A 21,786-nucleotide genomic window follows, 5' to 3' on the forward strand; every position below is an offset into this window, starting at 1 on the left:
AAGGAGCACTGGACAGACTACCAGCTTTCAATGGGAAATCATTTTTTTTTTTTTTTATTTACCTGGAACACGACCTGAGTTTCAGATCGAGTTGTCTTCTGCTCTGCCACTTTACACTTTTTCATGCTGAGCCCCAAAACCTGTGCCCTCTGATGGGTCAGATACCAAAACCTGTGTCGTCTGTTGGGTTAGATCCCAAAACCTACATCTTCTGGTGGGTCAGATACCAACGCCTGTGCCCTGTGATGGATCAGATCCCTGGCTGTATGACATTATTGGTAGCTGGGTGTTGGACTTTATTTCTGATTTATACCCCTTAAGGGGAATTTCCACCCTTGAACACCATTTCCCCCCCCCCCCCTAAATACAATAGGTTCAAAATTCAGTTCTGGTTAATTACTTATTATGTATTTTATAGTTTGGAGCTCTACTTTAAAATCCTCCACATTGCCTGCGAGGACCTTAGGTGAAAGGGGTTACCAAGAGTGAAAAAAAATTACAGGACGGCAGGAGATGGTGCAAAAAAAAAAAAAAAAAGAAGCCCCGCGTGGTGAGGGCAGTTTAAGCACTACAGCCCCTGCCGCTCCTGGTCCGCACCAGACTGGAAGAATGATGAGGCACCGTCTATAATGAACGTCACTACTGCCAATCGGTGGCCCCTTCAGAGATCTGTGCAGGAATGGCACGTGACCACTGAGCCAAAATTGTCAAATTGTTAAAAAGCTGAGCTTCACTTTAAATAATGGCCATTTCTGGTTATAATAACCGCTTGTAACGATATAACAACGTTCCTCTGTATTTTTCTCCATTCGGAGTGCAGCAATGCAATGTATTAATCTAATGTGCAGTCAGATAAGATAATATTCCCTTTATCTCATGTCACTGCTATACCAGATATAATGAGACTAGGATTTCGGTTGGTGGCCTGCCTTGTTTGCTGGTGGTGACGGTATCCTGCCCCGCAGTTATCACCACGTCTTCTGCTGTGTGTGATTACAGTTCTGCAGGGTTTCTCAGCCTCCACTTATCACATCTCTGACCACAGCCGCTTATCTTCACTAAGAGCCTCTCATACTTATATGTTTATACTAAAACCTTATAAAACACCTTCTGTGTTGTATTCTTTATCTCCTTATGTACAGTATGCTGCCGCAGTCCTTCAGTTATTAGCCCTATCCTGCTCTTGACCTCTCCTACCCAGAGGAAGCTACTGCTTGTCGGCCTTATTAGTTCCCTTGCGAAAAGGAAACTACTTCTTGTCGGCCATATTAGTTCCTTTGGGAAGAGGAAGCTACTGCTTGTCGGCCTTATTAGTTACCTTGGGAAGAGGAAACTACTTCCTGTTGGCCATATTAGTTCCCTTGGAAAGAGGAAGCTACTTCTTGTCGGCCATATTAGTTCCCCTGGGAAGAGGAAGCTACTTCTCGTCGGCCATATTAGTTCCCCTGGGAAGAGGAAGCTACTTCTTGTCGGCCATATTAGTTCCCCTGGGAAGAGGAAACTACTTCTTGTCGGCCATATTAGTTCTCCTGGGAAGAGGAAACTACTTCTTGTCGGCCATATTAGTTCCCCTGGGAAGAGGAAGCTACTTTTTGTCGGCCTTATTAGTTCCCTTGCGAAAAGGAAACTACTTCTTGTTGGCCATATTAGTTCCTTTGGGAAGAGGAAGCTACTGCTTGTCGGCCTTATTAGTTACCTTGGGAAGAGGAAACTACTTCCTGTTGGCCATATTAGTTCCCTTGGAAAGAGGAAGCTACTTCTTGTCGGCCATATTAGTTCCCCTGGGAAGAGGAAGCTACTTCTCGTCGGCCATATTAGTTCCCCTGGGAAGAGGAAGCTACTTCTCGTCGGCCATATTAGTTCTCCTGGGAAGAGGAAGCTACTTCTTGTTGGGCATATTAGTTCCCCTGGGAAGAGGAAGCTACTTCTTGTCGGCCATATAAGTTCCCCTGGGAAGAGGAAGCTACTTTTTGTCGGCCATATAAGTTCCCCTGGGAAGAGGAAGCTACTTTTTGTCGGCCTTATTAGTACCCCTGGGAAGAGGAAGCTACTTTTTGTCGGCCATATTAGTTCCCTTGGGAAGAGGAAGCTACTTCTTGTCGGCCATATTAGTTCCTTTGGGAAGAGGAAACTATTTCTTGTCAATCATATTAGTTCCCTTCGGAAGAGAAAGCTACTTTTTGTTGGCCATATTAGTTCTCTTGGGAAGAAGGTATTTCTTGTCAGCCATATTAGTCCCCTTGGGAATTCACAATACTGGTGCCTTTTTTGGAGCCAGAGGGGCACTTGGTCCCTCTCTGGCACCAGGGACAGGTGCTACTGCTACCTCTCTACCCAAAAAACCATGCCACTATGTGAGGCCCTCCAACCCATTGTCCTCACTGTACATTAGACATATCTGACATAATCGCTACTAAGGCACGATCTTTTCATTCTTGGTCGTTGTGACTCCGCTCAAGGTGTGGTACAACATATAATAACCAGGTAATATACAGATTGATGGATAATCCTTTGAACAGTTACATCCATGGGAAGCCCATAAATAAAGTACAATTAATGATGAGGCATTACTGTTGATGAAGGCTGGGGACACCATGTTGGAGCGACACTTGAGGACTTCTTATATATAATAATAATAATTCAGTGTTTCCTTTCTATCGGCAGACAAAATTTCCACCCAACATATATTACAAGCTGTTTACTCACCGGCCGATCGTGGATATGTGTGCCAACAGCCCCAAGGATTACACCAAGCAGTCTGTGAAACAACCGCTGCCAAGACAAGTCCACAATCATGGGGTGTTCCCTGAAGAAGAACGCAGAGGCTGGTACACTAGAGTGGAGAACAATGGCTGGAGGCTTCTGGCCGTCAGGGTCAGTGACTGGAGTAGGTTCTTTCACAAGTCTATACACTTTAGATCAGGGCTGCTACACTACAACTTCCATCATGCTTAGTCAGCCTACAGCTATCAGAGCATGCTGGGAGTTGTAGTTTTGCAACAGCTGGAGGACCGTAGGTTGGACATCCCTGCTTTAAATAGAGGGCAAACATACCTGCCGCTTTCACTGGGATCAGCCGTCCATCTAATGCAGGAGTGCACCGCCTTTTTGATCTGAGGGTCGCATTGTCACATTGCTCAAGGTGCTGGTTTGCATCGGCCCGAACGTATTTTCTTTCTGTGTATGTTCCGTTTTTTTTTTTTTTGCAGACCGTATGCGGAACCGTTTATTTCAATGGGTCCGCAAAAAAACCCAGAAGTTACTCCGTGTGCATTCCGTTTCCGTATGTCCGTATTTCCTTTCCCAAAAAAATAGAACATGTCTTATTATTGTCCGCATTACGGACAAGGATAGGACTGTTCTATTAGGGGCCAGCTGTTCCATTCCGCAAAATACGGAATGCACACAGACGTGTCCGTAATGCGGACAATAATAAGACATGTTCTATTTGTTTGCAGAACGGACATACGGAAACAGAATGCACATGGAGTAACTTCAGTTTTTTTTTTTGCGGATCCATAAAAAAAAAAAATGGAACGGACAGAATATACGTTTGTGTGCATGAGGCCTAAATTGAATCTGCAAAGACTCAGTGACACATTCTTCATTATGTCAGAGGAGCAATACAAGCTGTGTGCTGCTGCTATCAGGTTTCTAGATACCCAGACGGAGAAAACACTCCTTTATTACAGAATCACGTTTGTCCGGTTTCTGATGAACAAGTGGAATATTTAGAAGTAGTAGTAACTATATTAAATCTATACGGCTTAGGGCGGGGCAGATCCAGTTATTTGACCCCATTACTTATTTTTATCTTGCCCTCTATCATGTTCTCGTATAAATGTGGATGCCATTTTCCTCCTTAATATGATTCCAATGCATAGATACTTCCATAGACCAGCTGTTAAAGGGCATCTGTTAGCAGTTTTGTACCTATGACACTGGCTGACCTGTTACATGTGGTCTTGGCAGCTGAAGGTATCTGTGTTGGTCCCATGTTCATATGTGGCCTCATCGCTGGGAAAATTACTGTATGTTTTAATGTATGCAAATGAGCCTTTAGGAGCAACAGGGGCGTTGTCATTACACCTAGAGACTCCACTCTCTCTGCAACTGCTCTGCACTTTGATTCACAGGACCAGGGCGTGTCAGTTGCAGAGAGAGCAGAGCCTCTAGGTGTAACAGCAACGCCCCCGTTGCTCCTAGATGCTCATTTGCAAATATTAAAACATCATTTTTCTCAGCTATGCGGACACATATGAACATGGGACCAACACAGATCTCTTCAGCTGCCATGTGCACATGTAACAGGTCAGCCAGTTTCATAGGTACAAAACTGCTGACAGATGCCCTTTAAATGGTAGTTGTCTATTTTCTCTTTCATGCTCCATTATACACACTCATGACTGTAACGTATCTCCTGGTACCCCGACCGGGTACCTCCGTTGATGGATGCTCCTAGTGCTTCACGAGGACTCCAAGAACTCCACTCGACACCGTAACCACCACAGACCCCACGAACCGCCGCAGCTTGGTTGGGGTCTCACTGTCCTCCACCCACGCTGTACCCAAGACCGGGCTTCAGCTTCCAGTGGGTGAACCTCTCCTAAATCCAGAGAGCAGGAACAGCTCTTAAAAGAGCTAGTAGTTACAGCCAGGGGAATATAGCAAATCTTCAGCGTATAGCAATCGCCAGTGTCGATCAGTTACCCAAACACCAGCCTCAACATGATGAAGGGTAAAACAGGAACTCGCATTATTGAACACACAAGCATTGACTTATATACACATTTTCCAACAAGGGTACCACCCCCGTGGACCTGGTTGGGAACTGAGGACATAACATAGCAGCCAATCCTTACAGTTTAAACACAAAAACTATACATTCGACAAACACAATGGAATTGCCTGTGACGCACTCAATAACAGAATAGGCAATGTCTTTGACGCAATCAACAAAATACAATTACCAAAACACAATGGACTCTGCCTGTGATACAATTACCAAACATAATGGGCTAACTTAATCACTCACAGGCAGAAAACACACATTTTTCCACAAAACACAGAAACCACCTCAAAACCCCATATATCCCCATAATTTATACATCCATGGATAGCTCTGATCTGGGTGAACAACATATCCAAAAATCACCCAGATCCGAGCAGGGGTTCCCGAATTCCATGGAAGTCACATTTGGCCGGCCGCAAGCATGGCTTTCCTGCCCAAAACAGTTCCACAGATTTAGGCTGTGCGGCTGGTCTGTCTTCTCCTTCAAAGTTAGGATATGGGCCGTAATCCTGAGGCAAGAGGCTGGCAAACAGGCCCCTCCAAAACCCAGTGGCGAGGTTAGTTTCGCCACAATGACTGGGTAGGGATACAATTCGTACAAGCTCAATAGGGCCTGCAAGGTTTATAAAATGAGTGGCAAGCCAGCATGGAGCCGTTGTAAACCCATTATCAGCAATTAACGGAAGGATTCAGATGATAGAGCAGGTTATTGTGCTGAAGATGTCGTGAGACTGTCCTCCTCCATTACCAAGGTCAGTCTACTAATAATAGTGACACACATCTAGTGTCAGCCAGTAAATGGAAGGTAATGAGGAGGGGGATGCAGCTGCAGTTATCCTCCATCTGTTGTGAAAGAGGAGAGGAGACATCACAATGGCTCGTAGTTGTAAGCACACGATGAGCAGATGGCCATTTCTAATGGCCGCAATGATGTGGAGTAATAAATGTATTCATATTCTGAGTCCCATGTGTCCTGCTGACTGATAAATGAGCCTCTGTGTGCACTGACCAGCTCACGTCTCCATCTCCACGTTGTCACTGACTGACTCTCCATTATCCTCAGCTCCCGGACGGTTTAGATGAAGTGACTGCGGCGGATAAGAAGAAGAGGACACCCTTCAGCCACAGCAAACTGCAGAGGAAGCAGGAGGTTTCACTGAAGCAGAAGCAAAGGAAAATTGAGTGGATGAGAAAGATGTGAGTAGATAGTGGAGCAGTATTTTGTCTTAAAGGGGTCGTGCAGTATAAGCAAAGGTGGCCCAGAGGCCTCCTGGGGAAGATGATGTCACCTGACTCCAGCCCCTGGGAGAAGCCTTTCATTATAGGACAGGTTCCCTTCATGATGTTCGCCATTGACCAATGAGTCCAAATTCACTGCAGTGTCATGTTGGCTGCTCTGCAGATTACCATCAATATGTTGGACAGAATTAGAGAAACAGCCATGTTCTTCCAAAAGCAGCACCAGACCTGTCCACAGGTTGCATGTGGTGATGCAGCTCTTCACTTCAATGGACCTGAACTGCAGTACCATAGAAAAGCCATTGACAAGCACGGTGCTGGTTGATTAATCCCCTTTGATACCTGTATTGTTCCTTCGAAAGCTGGACCCCCCATAGTTCTGCTGCACCAAACATTGATCCCTATGGGGTTCTAGATACTGTAGTTTACAGATCCTGCCGGCTGCACAGAGCTCTTCCTCCAGATCCCTCTATGCAGGTACTGACCCCGCTGTATTGACCAAGTAGATACCTTCGATCATAGGGATGGAAGTAGCTGAAGGTGTGTAACCCTTTAGGGTAAGTTCATATGTGCTAGTAGGGGCTGCGTGCGTTCCACAACGTGTGCAGGTACACTTAGACTGCATTCACACAACTGTATTTTTGTTCCGATTCTGTTCTGTATTTTTTGCAGATCGCACGCGGACACATTCTTGTTCACGGGGCCGCATAAAATGGGGACAGCACACCGATGCCATCTGTATGCTATACAAATACATGCAGTGATGCCACAAATGATAAAAATATGTCCTATTCCTGTTTTACAGTGGAGCCCACTTAATTGGAAGAGACACGGCCTATCACGGCATCTATAGAACATAGACCGACCCCAATGCACTTTCAGGAAGCCACATTTTGGCATCCATATTACTGCGGTAACTCCCTATAATGTTCTTGGTGCAGTTGAAGTGCGGCGGGTTTGGGTATTGCGGCCACAGTACATGGCGAGGTAACAGTGCAGCCGCGTTACAGCCGTCAGGAAAAGGCGTCACTAAGCAGCACTTATCCGTACTGGACTGTATGGTATAATATTTGAAATAATTAAAATAATTAGGCGAGGCCGTTTCATTATCCTGTGCCCGGGTCTGATGACTCTGTTTTACATCCCATTCGGCGAGCCCTCTGCAGCCTCCCCTGCCAGTATCAGAGCCAGCAGGGGGCACAGTGTGTAACTGGAGCGCCACCTGCTGGATGTCTGGTTCTCAGACAAAAACATTGACGTTCCGTGGTGCCTTATATCAAGCTGATTTACCTTCACAATTTAATAACATATATTCTATTTGAAAGGTTGTCCCCTTGCTGCTCCTTGGCTGAACTCTCACAATGTACACATTTTGAGCAAGTAAACGGCTCAGCCCGACGTGCGGCCACTGATAACTGATGGCACATCATACAGGAGGCAGTCAGAAGATACGCCTGTCAGAGTGATGGAGTAAGGCGCAAAAAGCGAATGACCCTGTAATAAAAGTGGCGCCAGCATTCTGCTGCCCCGTCTTTTTACTCACTAGTCACTACTTTAATGCACTGATTGGCAGATGTCATTATTCATAAAGTGTTTTCTCTTTCCCATATGGCCTCCTCAGGTATTATGAAGGAAGTTTACGCGCCCGGACTACAGAACCCAGCACAGCCGTTCTGGTCCAGCGAGCCACTGAGGGAGTCCTCCAGTCTGTGGAGCAGCGCGGTCCTCAAGCTGTCCTGGACTGGGAGGTGGACGAACTGCTCAACTGGACTAATGCCCTGAACTATGATGAGTGAGTATGGAGATGTCCTATGCTAGGTCGACAGGTGGTGATCGGTTCTACCTGTCTGTCTGCATTTTCACGGACAGCACACTTACCCATTGATTTTAATTTGTCTGTGCACATATTAGTATTTTTTACTGACTGTGGGTTTTTACTGACTGTGGGTCAGAGAAAAATCACGGAGCCATGTACTACTTTGGTCCGTGATGCAGACCAAACACATCCATTATAGTCTATGGGTCCGTGAAAAAACAAGGAAACAACACGATATGGTATCCGTGTTGCGTCTGTGTTTGGTTCGTTTTTCACTGACCAATCATAGAAGATGCTTCCTCTACAGCAGGCATGCTCAACCTGCAGCCCTCCAGCTGTAGCAAAACTACAACTCTCAGCATGCCCGAACAGCCTACAGCTATCAGCAGGGCATTGTGGGAGTTGTAGTTTTACAACAGCTGGAGGGCCGCAGGTTGAGCATGCCTGCTGTAGAGGAAGAACTACTTTTGTAGGAACTCTGCGGGACATCTATGATGCTGAATTACGCCGATATTAGGCGTTTTTCAGGCGGAGATTGCAGTGCAGCGGTTAGTTGCGCCGCAATCTGTGACTTCTTCCTGTTCACGCCAGGTATAAAAAAGTGGGGGTGGTGTGGAGGAGGAAGGGGGCAGGCTGGCAGTCCCGCCTCATTTACCATTTTATGCGCCTGTTTCAGGCGTAAAAAAAGGTCCAAATGTAAGACAGCTGTCTAACATTTAGAAATGGCGGCAGTATGTAGAGGCCGGCGCCGCTTCATAACTTCTGTGGGTCCAGTGCCAGCTTAGGGGTTTATTAAAACAGGCGTCTAAAACAACGGTCTTAATAAATGTGCCCCTCTGTGCTCAGGCTAATCGTACCCAGTCATCCCTTTAATATAAGGAAGCTCTTCAAGCTGCAGGTCCTGCTCTCAAGAAATGGGATAAATTGCTAGAACTGCCAGGGGAAGTGGTCATAAAATGCTTATTTCTCCTGCAGCGCCTCCTCAGGTAAAACGTAGTATAACATTCAGCTATGTTAATGAAGGACCGTCTATTCCAGGGATCAGCAACCTCCGGCACTCCAGGTGTTGTGAAACTACATCTCCCATCATGCACACTTGCTTGGCTGTTCTCTGAACTCCCACAGAAGTGAAATGAGCATGCTGGGAGTTGTAGTTTCACAACAGCTGGAGTGCTGAAGGTTGCTGATCCCTGGTCTATTCCTTCTGGCTCATAGATGGAGGGTCATAACGTCAGTTTACCCTATGCATATGGAAGGCAGTTGTCAAGATGAGACCATCCCTTAAAGCAGGCATCCTCAAACTGCGGCCCTCCAACTGTTGCAAAACTACAACTCCCAGGATGCCCGAACAGCCTACAGGTATCAGCCTACAGCAGGGCATTGTGGGAGTTGTAGTTTTACAACAGCTGGAGGGCCACCGTTTGAGGATGCCTGCCTTAAAGAAATGAGGACAGCCTGGCTGCATCTGTTTACAGTTTCCGTTTTATGATATTTTATGTTTTTCTGTTCGATTATGAAATGCCCTGCAGAGGAATATGCAGTAGTGTAAGCTGCGGCTGCTGCACATGGCCACAGTTTGCCCCTGGGGCTATAGGTGCCACCATGCAGACGGCAGTACATCACCCCTCCGCCAGTACTGCCCCCCCTCACTGTACTTCCCTCTGAGGTTTGCAATTCACATTAACTGCTGACAACGAGATGAGAATTTAAGTCGCTGTGCCAGAAGGAGAGAACTAATCGGAGTCAGGGGAGCCCGTGCTGTGGCAATAAACAGAATATACTCCGAGAAAAGCTTGTTAGCGGAGGAGAAACCCATGAGGACATCTGTGTTTACTGTGTCGGATCCTGCATCACCGAGTTATGTGCCTGAAGCCAGATCCTGTAGGATCACAGAGCTGCACTACATCCCTGTAACAGCGCAGGCTTTCACATCTCCTACACTGTGCCCCTGCTTTATACCCGTAGATGGATGTGTTGGCAGTGGGCACCTCTTCACCAAGTATCATCGCCACATCTAAGCCCATTTCTGTTAACGTCTCCCCCCCCCCCCCGAACACCACAAATCTGCTAACCAAGGCATTTCCAACCTTGTTTCTTCCATGGGTTTTATTCCGAAGCTGTAGGATTTCCTATAGACCCCTACTGTGTCGTGCTTCTTGTAACTTAATCTCGATGCTTTCAGAAAGAGAAACAATATCAAATATTGCAGTTTGATACTTTTTAATGGCGAACTAAACTACATGGTGTTATAAAGCAAGGGCCTGAAGATTACTGAAAAATCACTATATTTTAGGCTCCTTTCACATCCGCGCTTAGTATTCCGGCAGAGGATCTCAAAACCGGAGAAAAACACTTCCGTTTTGTCCCCTTGCATTGTCAATGGGGACAAAACAGGATCAGGATGCATTCCATTCTGGTTTGTTCCGTTTTGTGATCGGACGAGAAACCGCTGTAAGCTGCGGTTTTGTGTCCTATCTGCAAAACTGAACAAACCGGATACAAGGCAAGTCAATGGTGCTGGATCAGTTTTCTTTGGATTTGAAAAAAAAACGGACCCGTCACTCGTTGACTTACATTGTTTTTAGTGCTGGATCCGGTTTGTTCCGTTTCAATTTAATACAAGCGCATCCAAAACGGAACGGATGCATCTGGAGGTATTAAAACGAACGGAAGCGATATATACGCAGATGTAAAAGTAACCTTATATTGTTTCTCTTTGTGAGGGCATCAAGAATTCGTACGACTGGCTAACACAGTACCAAACCTTTTTCTTTGTAACTTAGTGGGACCAGGTCAAGGCAAGTCTGTGACAGGCAGGCTCTTGTATAGCATGTCCAACTCCCCTATAAGTGGAACGTATAAGCAAACCCAAACCCGCAGCTGCAGGCGCCAGGACACGGGCAAACATTCATTTTCGTGATTCTAAACTGCATTACTGCAATGTTTCCTATACTTATTAATCAGGTACTTAGTACAAAGTTTGATCAAATTGTGTGAGCCCACCTGCCCGACGTGACCTTAAAGGGGTTATCCAGATTTTTACAAGCAATGGTCTATTCTCGCACTCTGGTTATCCTGAGGATAGGCCATCATTTGTTAAACGCTGGACAGCCCCTTTAATCGGATGGGTCCCTACACTAAACCATGCACTTGTACAATAGGAGACCGCGCGGCACAGACATGTCGTGGTTGAGTACAGTCCGCAGCTGCCGTCAAATAAATTAATGAGACTGCACTGTTCGGTGGGTCTCATTACTTTATTTAGAAGTAGCTGCGGCCCGTACGACTGCAGTGGTACTCAACCGCGTCCGTGTGGTCGTACCCTTTCCTCTCACTTGAGCCTAGAACAAAATGAACCGCAATTTGACTGTGCACTCCTCCACCTGTCCAATGAGGATAAATCAGGTTTCTACGTATACTGAGGCCATTCTGTAGGCCTAGGCCAATGAGAGAGACGTCTCCTGCTGTAGAGGTACACTGCTTAGTTTAGGGACCCATCTGGGTGAGGTCAGCTTTATCGTGGCAGGGGAGCTCACACAATTCTATCAAAATGTGCGCTAAGAGCCTGAAATCTACAAGTGCCGTGCATACAGCGGTAATGCCCTTTAAAATAAAAATATCAGTTTTTTAGTGCCTGCGGGGTACTTTGGATACCAGTTATTGCACTGTTAGGACCTGCTGATGAGCTTTGTATGCTGCACTGTGCCATGGACAAGCCGAAGCACCTATATCCATTACTATAGATGTACAGGATCTGTAGCACTTACACACTGGTCACCGAGAGAGAAACACACATACTCCACCATCTGAACAACCAGCAGAAGAGAACCAGAGATTCAGGGTTTGGCTTTTTAATAGATTGAAAAATAAATTAATAGAAGTTAGTATTTTTTTTCCCTCCAAAATGTTATCTATCTGCCACAACCCCCCCCCCCCCCCCCCAACCAACCAACCAACCAACCAGAAGAATTACGGGGCTACTGATGGAGACACGCAGTCGCTTTGATTTTTACCTGACAGCATCCATGTTGTCTGAATAGTATTGCATACAGAGCAATTGAATGGTGCTGAGCTGCAGTTCCACACAGGGACAAAGGTGGCGCTGTGCTGGTGTGTTCACTGCATGAACTCCGTGAAGAATACGCCAGGCTGGTGATATAAGTGCTGCACGGGGATCTCTTGTATTTTTGGTCATGCTCCTCATTCACACAACCGTTTTAGGCCTCTTCACATCGCCGACAGGCTGTTCCGGCACAGAGCAACATGCTGGATTCTCTATTTCGCCGCCGGATCCCCATTGACTGCAGAAATGCAGAGTTTCACTGCATTAACCACTGCATGCAACGGTTTTCTTGAGGCCGAAGCCTGGCATTTTTTCCAGGAAGTTGGTGGGATCACCGCTGGACCCTATTGTAGTCAATAGGCATCCGGCGGTGAAATAGAATGCTCTGTGCCGGATCCACAAACGGAGATGCGAACGAGGCCTAAGTCATTTCCTTATTGCGGTTAGTACGTTTTCATAACTTGAACTGGCTTTTTTGAGACCTGAGAAGTTATGGAGGTCACAGGGAAAGACTAGAGACTACGGCAGGGATGCTCAACCTGCAGCCCTCCAGCTGTTGCTAAACTACAACTCCCAGCATGCCTGGACTGCCTCCTGCTATTAGGGCATGCTGGGAGTTGTAGTTTTGCAATAGCTGGAGGGCCGTAGGTTGAGCATCCCTGGACTAGAGGATGACCTGAGAACTTCCACTTTTTTATTTCATACACAAAACTGGCGCTTTAAAGGGATTGTCGAATAATGGTAGTCTGAGGTTATTCACATGGCCGTGAAATTTCACGGACCAACAGCCCCCACACAATTGAAAGAGACTGTTTTTAACAGCCACTTCTCAGAAAGGTATGAACAGGGGGGGGAAACTGACCATTTTGCTGTTTTTGCGCATGTTTGACATGTGAATGTGGCCCAAGAGCCGGTTTCATCACAATCTTTTTATGGTTTTGCCACTGAACTAAAATAAATAAAAAAATTTTTTAATTGTTGCAATTTTAATGTCTTAATAACAGAATGTCATTGATCTTGGCCGTGCAGTGCTTAACCTGCTGGAAAAGATGGCATTTAGCAGAGAGAATTCATCTCCGCCATACATAGAGATGAACCGAGCAGTCACTTGGCCGTGTCCTACGCCACCATTTATCTCTACGGCGAGACGGCACATCTTGTACTGCTCTGCGCCCGAGAGCGGGGAGGTTTGTCATAAATGTCATTTTCTCTTTTTCCTTTGAAGGTATATTAACAGCTGGAAGGCAATGGGAACAAGTAAATCGTCCTGCGCCTTCACAGGTAACAGTTTTATTTCTGAATCAGTTGATACTTTATGACGCGAATACAACATGGAAGCGCGGAAACTGTGCTCCCCACCGCGCATCCTGCCATGGACTATAACCAGGGACGATAATGTAACGCCACATATACACAACTACTCAGATGGATTTTCTGGGGATAAACCTCAAAATGCAGCCCCCGTTCACAGACAGACAGATTGGCAAATAGAACAAGGTTGTTGTTTTTTTCCATTAAGGGGGTTGTGTCACTCCAGCAAATGGCATTTATCATGTAGAGAAAGGTAATACAAGGCACTTACTAATGTATTGTGATTGTCCATATTGCCTCCTTTGGTGGCTGGAGTCATTTTTCCATCACATTATATGAGGGGTTATATGACCACCCTGTAATCCAGCAGCAGTGGTCATGCTTGCACAATACAAGAAAAAGCACTGGCCTGTCTGGTGACCGGGACCATGGCAGTGCAAATAGGATGAGTGTCTGTGTGCTTCCACCATCCTGGCCATGGTGTGCAAGCACGACCACCGCTTCTGGATTGCAGGGTGGTCATAAACCCTGGAAACAAGCAGTGTACGAGGTGATGGAAAAATGAATCCTGCCAGCAAACAAGGCAATATGGACAATCACAATACATTAGTAAATGTCACATCTTAGCCCCCACCCCCTGGTCGAGCAAGTCAGAAAAAAAGTGTAAGGGGGGAACTAACTCTCCTTAGGGAGAGAGCACCTTAATCAGTGTGAGGAGAGTTATAGGCCATACATGCTCCTCTGGAATTCTGGCTTGCAGGCTTCAGGTGACGATTTATGCTCGAGTTACGGCTCGGCGCAGGGCGTAACAGCGTGTGAGGACGTGAGGTAAATCGTCCTTAGGGGCTTGGGCAACCCTTGTCACGTGACGCGGTGGGCTGGTCTGGTCCCCGGTCCTCACACTGATTAAGGTGCTCTCTCCCTAAGGAGAGTTAGTTCCCCCCTTGCTCGGACAGAGGCCTCCTACCCAGTTAAGCCAGTACTCTCTGCTCTGCACTGAGGAGGGGCAATCACCGCGAAACAGCTGTCTGCAGATGAGGTGCTGGCTTATTTAATATACAAGTCATGTCTCAAGGCTTATTTTAAGAGCTGAACATTGACTTATAGGATAACTGCCTTACATCTGGTGGCATTAGGCCTCGTTCACACTTCAGTGTTTAGTCAGTGATTTCCATCAGTGATTTGTGAGCCAAAACCAGGTGCAACTCTAAACACAGAACAGGAGCAGATCTTTCCCTTCTACCTCATGTCTGTGGAGGCTCCACTTCTGGTTTTGGCTCACAAATCACTGATGAAAATCACTGACCAAACACTGAAGTGTGAACGAGGCCTTAGAGGCAGAGCTTGTTAAGAGCTCATTTGCATTTCTTCCCTCCTAGAAAAAAAGTGTAGAAACACCACTTGCCCCAATTTGCACCACTTTTCAGACGTATTTTAGGCCCACGCACATTAGTAAGTTTGGGCCATAGTCTTCATTATCACAAGTGACAAGGGGTACATTTATCATGGGGGGAATTTTTAAAGTCACAAAACATAGCATGTCATGTGATACATTTTGCACAATTCAAATTTATTTATTTTTTTGCAACTTTTTAGACAGTCACGATTGATAAATCTGGGGTACACCTCATTGACATAGATAACCGCACAAACTTTCAAGAAGTGGAATGAACTTAATAAAAAAAAGTCGCACATTTTTGTGCAAAGAAAAACTAAAAAAATTTGGCACAGGGGATTGATAAATTGACCCCATAATTCTGATTGCTCACCTGTAATACCAGAGTAATATTTCCTCACTATTCAGATGAATCCATTCTTTACTATAGGAGTATAACTCCCACTCCTCATCACCTTTACCCCTCATGTTGCCACCACAGACCCAGGACTTGAGCGCTGTGGAGTCCATGTGTATTTCCACCAGCTGCTATTACAATAACTTTTATTTTGGAGGTTTTTCCTTCACGCAGAGACTTTGCCCCCTCCCGGGATGATGTTCTCTGATAAATCTGCAGTTTTCGCAGCCTGCAGGTTTTTTTGGTACATAGCGTGTAGTCTGCAGCAAAGCCATTTTCTACAATGGATGAGATTTGTAACTGGAGTTTGATTAACTCTGGCTCTCTGGGGAACAGGCTTGATTTTTATTCCATTTATAACTGTGCAGAAAGTGTTGCTTATCTGTCCGACTTCTGGGCACGCAGCATACATCCAAGTTTTGTAGCTAAGCAACTGGAGGACTGAGGAGGAAACGAGCAATGCTCCACTTGTGCATCCCACACTGTGAAATGGAAAATATGCAAGACATTGGTACCCACCAGGGATCCAGGAGAATTTATCGTTGGCCGCACGCCATTTTTGGGCCATAGAAAAGTTGCCATTTTTGGCGTGATCTGCATTTTGTGCAAAATATGCAACTTTTTGTGATGTCGAAAAGTGGACGGAGCCTCCCATGGCCCAACAGATTTACTATCATTTACACCTGGGACTGGTGTAAATTATAGGGGTCTAGACACACTTCTGATTTAGAAGGGTTTTTTGGTTTCATGATATTGATTACCTATCCTCGGGATTGGGTTTGGCTCCGAGCCCCCTCTTGTCGATCAGCTCTTTAAAGGGGGAGCAGAACTTGGGCAAGTGCTACCTGCTGTCTACATTGTAGTGGTTGCGCAGTGTAATAACAGCTTTCCTCCTATTTATTTGAATGGGAGAGGAAGGTCAATTTATTTGAATCAGTTATAATTAGGGATGAGCGAATCCACTTTGAGTGAAACATCCGAAGTCGATGCGCATAAAACTTTATTGGAATACTGTACAAAGCGAGCGCTCCGTACAGTATTAGAATGTATTGGCCCAGATGAGCTGAAATTATTACTTTGTGAAGTCTCGCGAGACTTTGGGTGATAACTTCAGAAGTTAATTTCTACTGTTAAAAACCTTTTACCGCACTCTGTTTCGGTTCCAAGTGGTACCTCCATTTCATCTGAAGTCGATTAGTTCATCCCTAGTTATAATACATTCCAGTAGACCCGCTTAGTTTTTCAGGGGCCAGTTTTTGACTGAAGCCTCATTCACGGAAGTGTAGTGGCGCCTGCACAGTTGCTGCTCCGAAGCCAAATCAGAGTTTCTGCCCTTCCTGGCTAAATGTCCAGCCCTGTCAATCTTTCAGCGGGTGGGCACTTCTTCACCTGTGAGGACAACCCTTCCCCATGTGAAGAAGTCCTGCTGATGAGACAAACTGACTGTTCAAATCGGTTTGCTCATCTTTTTATCTATACCACTATATGTAATCTGGCCACCCCTAGTCAAGACATTGCAGGACAGCAATGGTTAACTTCCGACACTCCAGTAGTGAAACTACAACTCCTAGAGTGCTCCATTCATTTCTATGGTGTTCTAAGAACAGCCAAGCATCTTGGGAGTTGTAGTTTTACCACAGCTGGAGAGCTAGAGGTTAGCCATCTCAGTTATAGGACATGTTGTTACCATAGCTATTACCTTTCTACAGTCAAAATGGTGGACAGAAGCTAGACTATACTCTTCTGACAAACAAGGTAAAGGTTCTGGGGGTAAACAGAAGAAGACAGATATGAAGGGTAGGATAGGGGTGGTGAGTATTGGTTGATGTGTCTGAGTATTCAGAAGGTGGTCAACAGTCAAGTGATAGGTAAGAAACCTGAACATTCAAAGCCTGCAAAACACAGCGAGGAGAAGCAGAAAGAAAGGAAATAAAATGGAAAATGAAAGGGTTGTTAAAAATTGTTGTACTGTCACTCTCTACATAAAAGGACATGCAATCTGCAACTAAATAACGGTGCGATAAAAGCTGTAATTTACAGATAGTCTTTCTCGCCCATTTTCCTTGGGGGACACAGACCTTGGGTATAGCTCAGCTCCCTAGGAGGCGTGACACTAAGTAAAACTGTTAAGCCCCTCCTCCATCAGCTATACCCTCAGCCTGGAGATAGAGGCTACCAGTTTTAGCTTAGTGTCCAAGGAGGCAAGACACTCCCTGCTACTGCAGGGCTGTTTTCTCCTTGATATTTTATTTTTCTAATTTTGTTATTTTACTTTTTCCTAGGGATACCAGAGACGCATGGACCTCTCTGCTCTCCCGGGGTTGAGCTGCGCCAGTGCCAATTTATCTGCACTGCTGCCTCCCCCACAGAAGCAATAGGAGGATCTGGGCAGCAATGGCTCCCCTACATCCCGCCAGCTAGGGGGTCGCCCGCACGCCAAGCCCCTCTACCAGCTTCCTGCCACTGCGGTGCCAGTGGCTGAAGGGGCGACCCTGCTGGAAGGAACTGAGGGTGAAGACGTCGTTCGGTGAGATGGCTATTCCAGCCCATACCCCGTCCCTATTTGCAGCACCTACCCCTCTGGGTAAGGGGGGCACCCGTGGTCGCTTATTCTGAGCGCTCAAGCAGACCCTCCCCAGCTCCCCTCAGGTTATCCTCAGCAGGGGGGCCGCCTTCCTCCACGCCGTTCCCCCCACGCTGCTTTCTTCAGCCCGGCATTCTCTCTTCCTCTCTCCCTTCCCGCCGCCGCCCGCTCCGTTCCGATCGGGGGGCGGGGCTTATGCCCGACATGGGCAGATCGCGGCGGAGCTTGTTTCTCGGCGAAACAGGGGACTTGGTGGCAGAGGGTCACCCACCTGGGCAAATCGCCGCACTCCAGGGGCCTGCGGGCCCTTATTTTCTGGCATCTGGCTTCTTCTTAGCCCTGAGAGCATTTTCGGCAGCAGGGGGCGTGGCTTGCGCGCGCGTCCTGTTGGGGGCGGAGCAAGCGCTGGAGGGGGCGGAGCTTGTTTTCCCCGCGATTCTGCTGAGATTTCCCGCGCTTCCTCACTCCTGACAGGAAGCTGAGACACGGTGGGGGACTCTAAACTCCTGTGTACATCGCTCGGCTTCTGTGGGCGCTATCTGCTGGCTCACTGCTGTTGCTGCTCTCTGCTGCTGCTGATCTGCTCCATCTCTACTCCTGACGTTCTTCTGAGGCACTGGTAGGACAGTTAACCCTCTCCTAACCCTCCTGGTCATAGCTGCTATAACCCTTTGTGGTCTCTGTATTAGAGTACAACCACCTTTCAGCATGTCAGATCCCACGGGTGCCCCCAAACCCTGGTACCATGCCTGTACCGCCTGTAAGGAACTTTTTCCGCGTGGACAATCTGAGCCGCATTGCCTTGCATGTCAGGCCCCGATGCAGGGCCCGCTTCCCGCTGCGACCCCCGGTGCCTCTGAACCCCCTGACTGGGCTAGGTCTCTGTCTCAGGCAGTGGAAAGCCTTACACACGTAGTGGGCCGTCTCGTGGATAGACCGCCTCTCCCGCAGGCTGCCACAATCCCTGTCGCACCCGCTGGGACTACCGTTTCTGCCGCCCCCACTGGTTCCCTGCCTCCCAGCGAATCTTCCAGGGCCCGGCATACTCAGAAACGTTCAAGGGTTGAGCGCACATCTTCTCCAGATGCTTCGCTCTCTCCGCCATGCGTGCGAGCTCAGTCGAGTCTATCCTCTCAAAGGGATACGCTTTCTGAGGGAGAACTGGCGGATTCGGACGTGGACATGGACTCAGAGCTTCCGTCCAAATTGGCGTCCGCGGTGGGGCATCTTATCGCTAGCATCCGTGATACCTTTCAGATACACGATGACCCCCCCAGCTCCGAACAGGCCGGCGTGTCCTTTCTCCGCCCCAGACAGGCCTCCAAGGTTTTTCCCATACACGCTGATTTTTCTTCTGTGGTATCCAAGGCTTGGACCCGGCCTAACGTCCGCTTTATTACACCCAAAAAGCTGGACATTTGCTATCCCTTTCCAGCGGATTCTGTGACCACGTGGACATCCCCGCCTAAGGTTGATCCTCCCGTGGCTCGCCTGTCCAAAAGCACTACTATTCCGGTACAGGACGGATCTTCCCTCCAGTCTGTTGAGGACCGTCGTACGGAATCCCTCTCCAAGGCCATATTTACTGCCTCTGGTTCGGCCCTTAGACCGGTCTTTGCCTCCGCCTGGGTTGGTAAAGCGGTCTCTGAATGGGGTTTGCAACTGGAACAGGGAGTTAGGGTCGGACGTCCCTGTTCAGGACCTCCGTTCCTTAGCCCAACTAATTGTTCAGGCCGGAAAATTCGTCTGTGAGGCCTCCCTTGATGCGGGTGCCCTCATTGCCCGTTCCTCTGCCCTGGCAGTTTCTGTCAGGAGGGAACTCTGGCTGAAGGTTTGGGCGGCGGACGCCGCTTCCAAACGCTCTTTGGCCGGCCTACCATTACGGGTTCCCGCCTGTTCGGGACCCGTCTGGACGAACTTATATCAGAGGCCACGGGTGGGAAGAGTACTCTCCTCCCCCAGTCCAGGCCAAAGGGCGCCCCCCGTGGTCGCGCTGGTTCGTCCCGGTTTCGGTCCTTTCGCAAGACCACCGGGTCTAGACCCGCGGCCAGTTCTTCTTCCTCTGGCCCAGCCCAAGATAGGCGCAAGAAGCCGTTTTTTTCGGACGCAACCTACCTGGCGCAAGTCCCAGCCTGCACGGGCTCCCACAGGCCAGCAGCCCTCTGCCTGAAGGTGCGCCCCCACCCACCCGGGTGGGGGGCCGCCTTCTCCTGTTCAGGAACGTATGGCGGGCCCACATCTCAGACGCATGGGCGCTCGAGATTGTATCTTGCGGATACAAGATCGAATTTGCGTCCATTCCGCCAGACCGTTTCTTCCGATCCCGTCCTCCGCGGGATCCCGTACGAGCGGCCGCCTTCTTCGCGGCTATTCGCTCTCTAATGGACAAGGGTGTCGTCGCCCCCGTGCCTCCGACGGAAAGGTTCAGGGGGTTCTACTCGAACCTCTTTGTGGTTCCCAAGAAGGAAGGCTCAGTGCGACCGATCTTGGACCTAAAACGCCTGAACCGTTTTCTCCGACTACAGAGATTCCGGATGGAGTCTCTCAGGTCCGCAGTGGCCTCCCTGGAAAGAGGGGATTTCATGGTTTCGATCGACATTCAGGATGCATACCTCCACGTTCCGGTTGCTCCATGTCATCACCGCTTCCTGCGCTTCGCGGTGGGGGACGATCACTTCCAATTCGTCGCCCTTCCCTTTGGTCTGGCGACGGCTCCTCGGGTGTTCACCAAGGTCCTGGCCCCTGTCTTGGCCCTTCTACGTTCAAGAAGTGTTTTTCTTCTCCCATACTTGGACGACATCCTGGTCAAGGCACCCTCCTTCTCTCAGGCATCCGGCAGTGTGGACCTCACCCTGGAGACCCTGACGCGGTTCGGTTGGGTTATCAACCACCCCAAGTCTTCCCTTATCCCCTCCAGACGGCTGATCTTCCTGGGGATGCTCCTGGATACAGAGTTGGCGGAGGTCCGCCTCCCGTCGGACAAGCGTCTGGCCCTTCGCGGGTCGGTTCACAGTCTCCTCCGTCATCGCCGCCCTTCCCTCAGATCCAGCATGCGGTTGTTGGGAAAGATGGTTGCCTGTTTCGAAGCGGTGCCGTTCGCAGAATTCCGATCCCGCACCTTTCAGAGGGCAATTCTGTCGGCCTGGGACAAATCACCGGGGAGTCTGGACAGGACCTTTCTTCTGCCTCCCCTGGCTCGGGCTTCCCTCAGCTGGTGGTTGCATATCCCTCTAAGGGGGAAGTCCTTCCTCCCACTGAACTGGCTGGTGATTACCACCGATGCCAGCTTACGGGGGTGGGGGGGGGGGTTTTCCCTCCCCGGTCCGTCCAGGGCGTTTGGTCTCTATCGGAGTCCAGACTTCCAATCAATATTCTGGAACTGAGGGCGATTTTTCTGTCCCTCAGACACTGGACCCATCTACTGAAGGGCCACCCTGTTCGGATCCAATCGGACAATGCCACGGCTGTGGCATACATAAACCATCAGGGAGGCACTCGCAGCGCTGCAGCGATGCAAGAGGTGACCCTCATTCTCCTCTGGGCGGAGACGCACGTGCCGGCCTTATCTGCGATTTACATCCCGGGGGTGGACAACTGGGCGGCGGATTTCCTCAGCCGGTCCACCATCGACCCGGGAGAATGGTCCCTGCACCCAGAGGTGTTCGAAGCCCTTTGTCTTCGCTGGGGTCGCCCCGACGTGGACCTCATGGCTTCCAAATTCAACCACAAGGTCCCCCTATACCTGGCCAGGGCACGGGACCCGAAGGCATACGGCGCCGACGCGCTCGTCCTTCCGTGGCGCGAATTCTCCCTTCTGTACGTCTTTCCCCCTTTTCCCCTCCTGCCACGGGTTCTTCGGAGGATCGCGGCAGAGGGCGTTCCCGCGATTTTAATCGCCCCGGATTGGCCCCGCCGGTCTTGGTACGCCGACCTAATGTTGCTGTTGGCAGACGCACCGTGGCCACTGCCCTCCAGGGAAGACCTTCTCTCTCAGGGACCGATCTTCCACGAGCATTTAGGCTCGCTACGTTTGACGGCGTGGCTATTGAGACCGCCGTCTTAACGCGACGGGGTTTCTCCGCGGACGTAATCCGCACCATGATCCGTGCTCGTAAGCCTGTATCCTCTAGGATCTACTATCGGGTTTGGAGGTCCTATCTGGGGTTCTATGAGTCCCGGAGCATCCCT

The 21,786-nt window shown here is 48.6% G+C and overlaps 1 protein-coding gene across 2 annotated transcripts in view; it reads left to right on the forward strand.

Annotated features, from left to right (window-relative positions):
* Positions 1-21,786, forward strand: part of C3H11orf65 (chromosome 3 C11orf65 homolog) — a 37,984-nt gene that overhangs the window by 14,628 nt on the left and 1,570 nt on the right. The window contains exons 5-8 of one of the 2 annotated variants that reach the window (XM_044284055.1): positions 2,665-2,874; positions 5,856-5,989; positions 7,653-7,823; positions 13,136-13,191. In XM_044284055.1, the coding sequence (XP_044139990.1) occupies positions 2,665-2,874; positions 5,856-5,989; positions 7,653-7,823; positions 13,136-13,191 (571 nt within the window). The remainder of the gene's footprint in view (positions 1-2,664; positions 2,875-5,855; positions 5,990-7,652; positions 7,824-13,135; positions 13,192-21,786) is intronic. The other variant, XM_044284056.1, reaches the window with a different exon arrangement.

Source organism: Bufo gargarizans, chromosome 3 (assembly GCF_014858855.1).
Source record: "Bufo gargarizans isolate SCDJY-AF-19 chromosome 3, ASM1485885v1, whole genome shotgun sequence".
Lineage (NCBI taxonomy): Eukaryota > Metazoa > Chordata > Amphibia > Anura > Bufonidae > Bufo > Bufo gargarizans.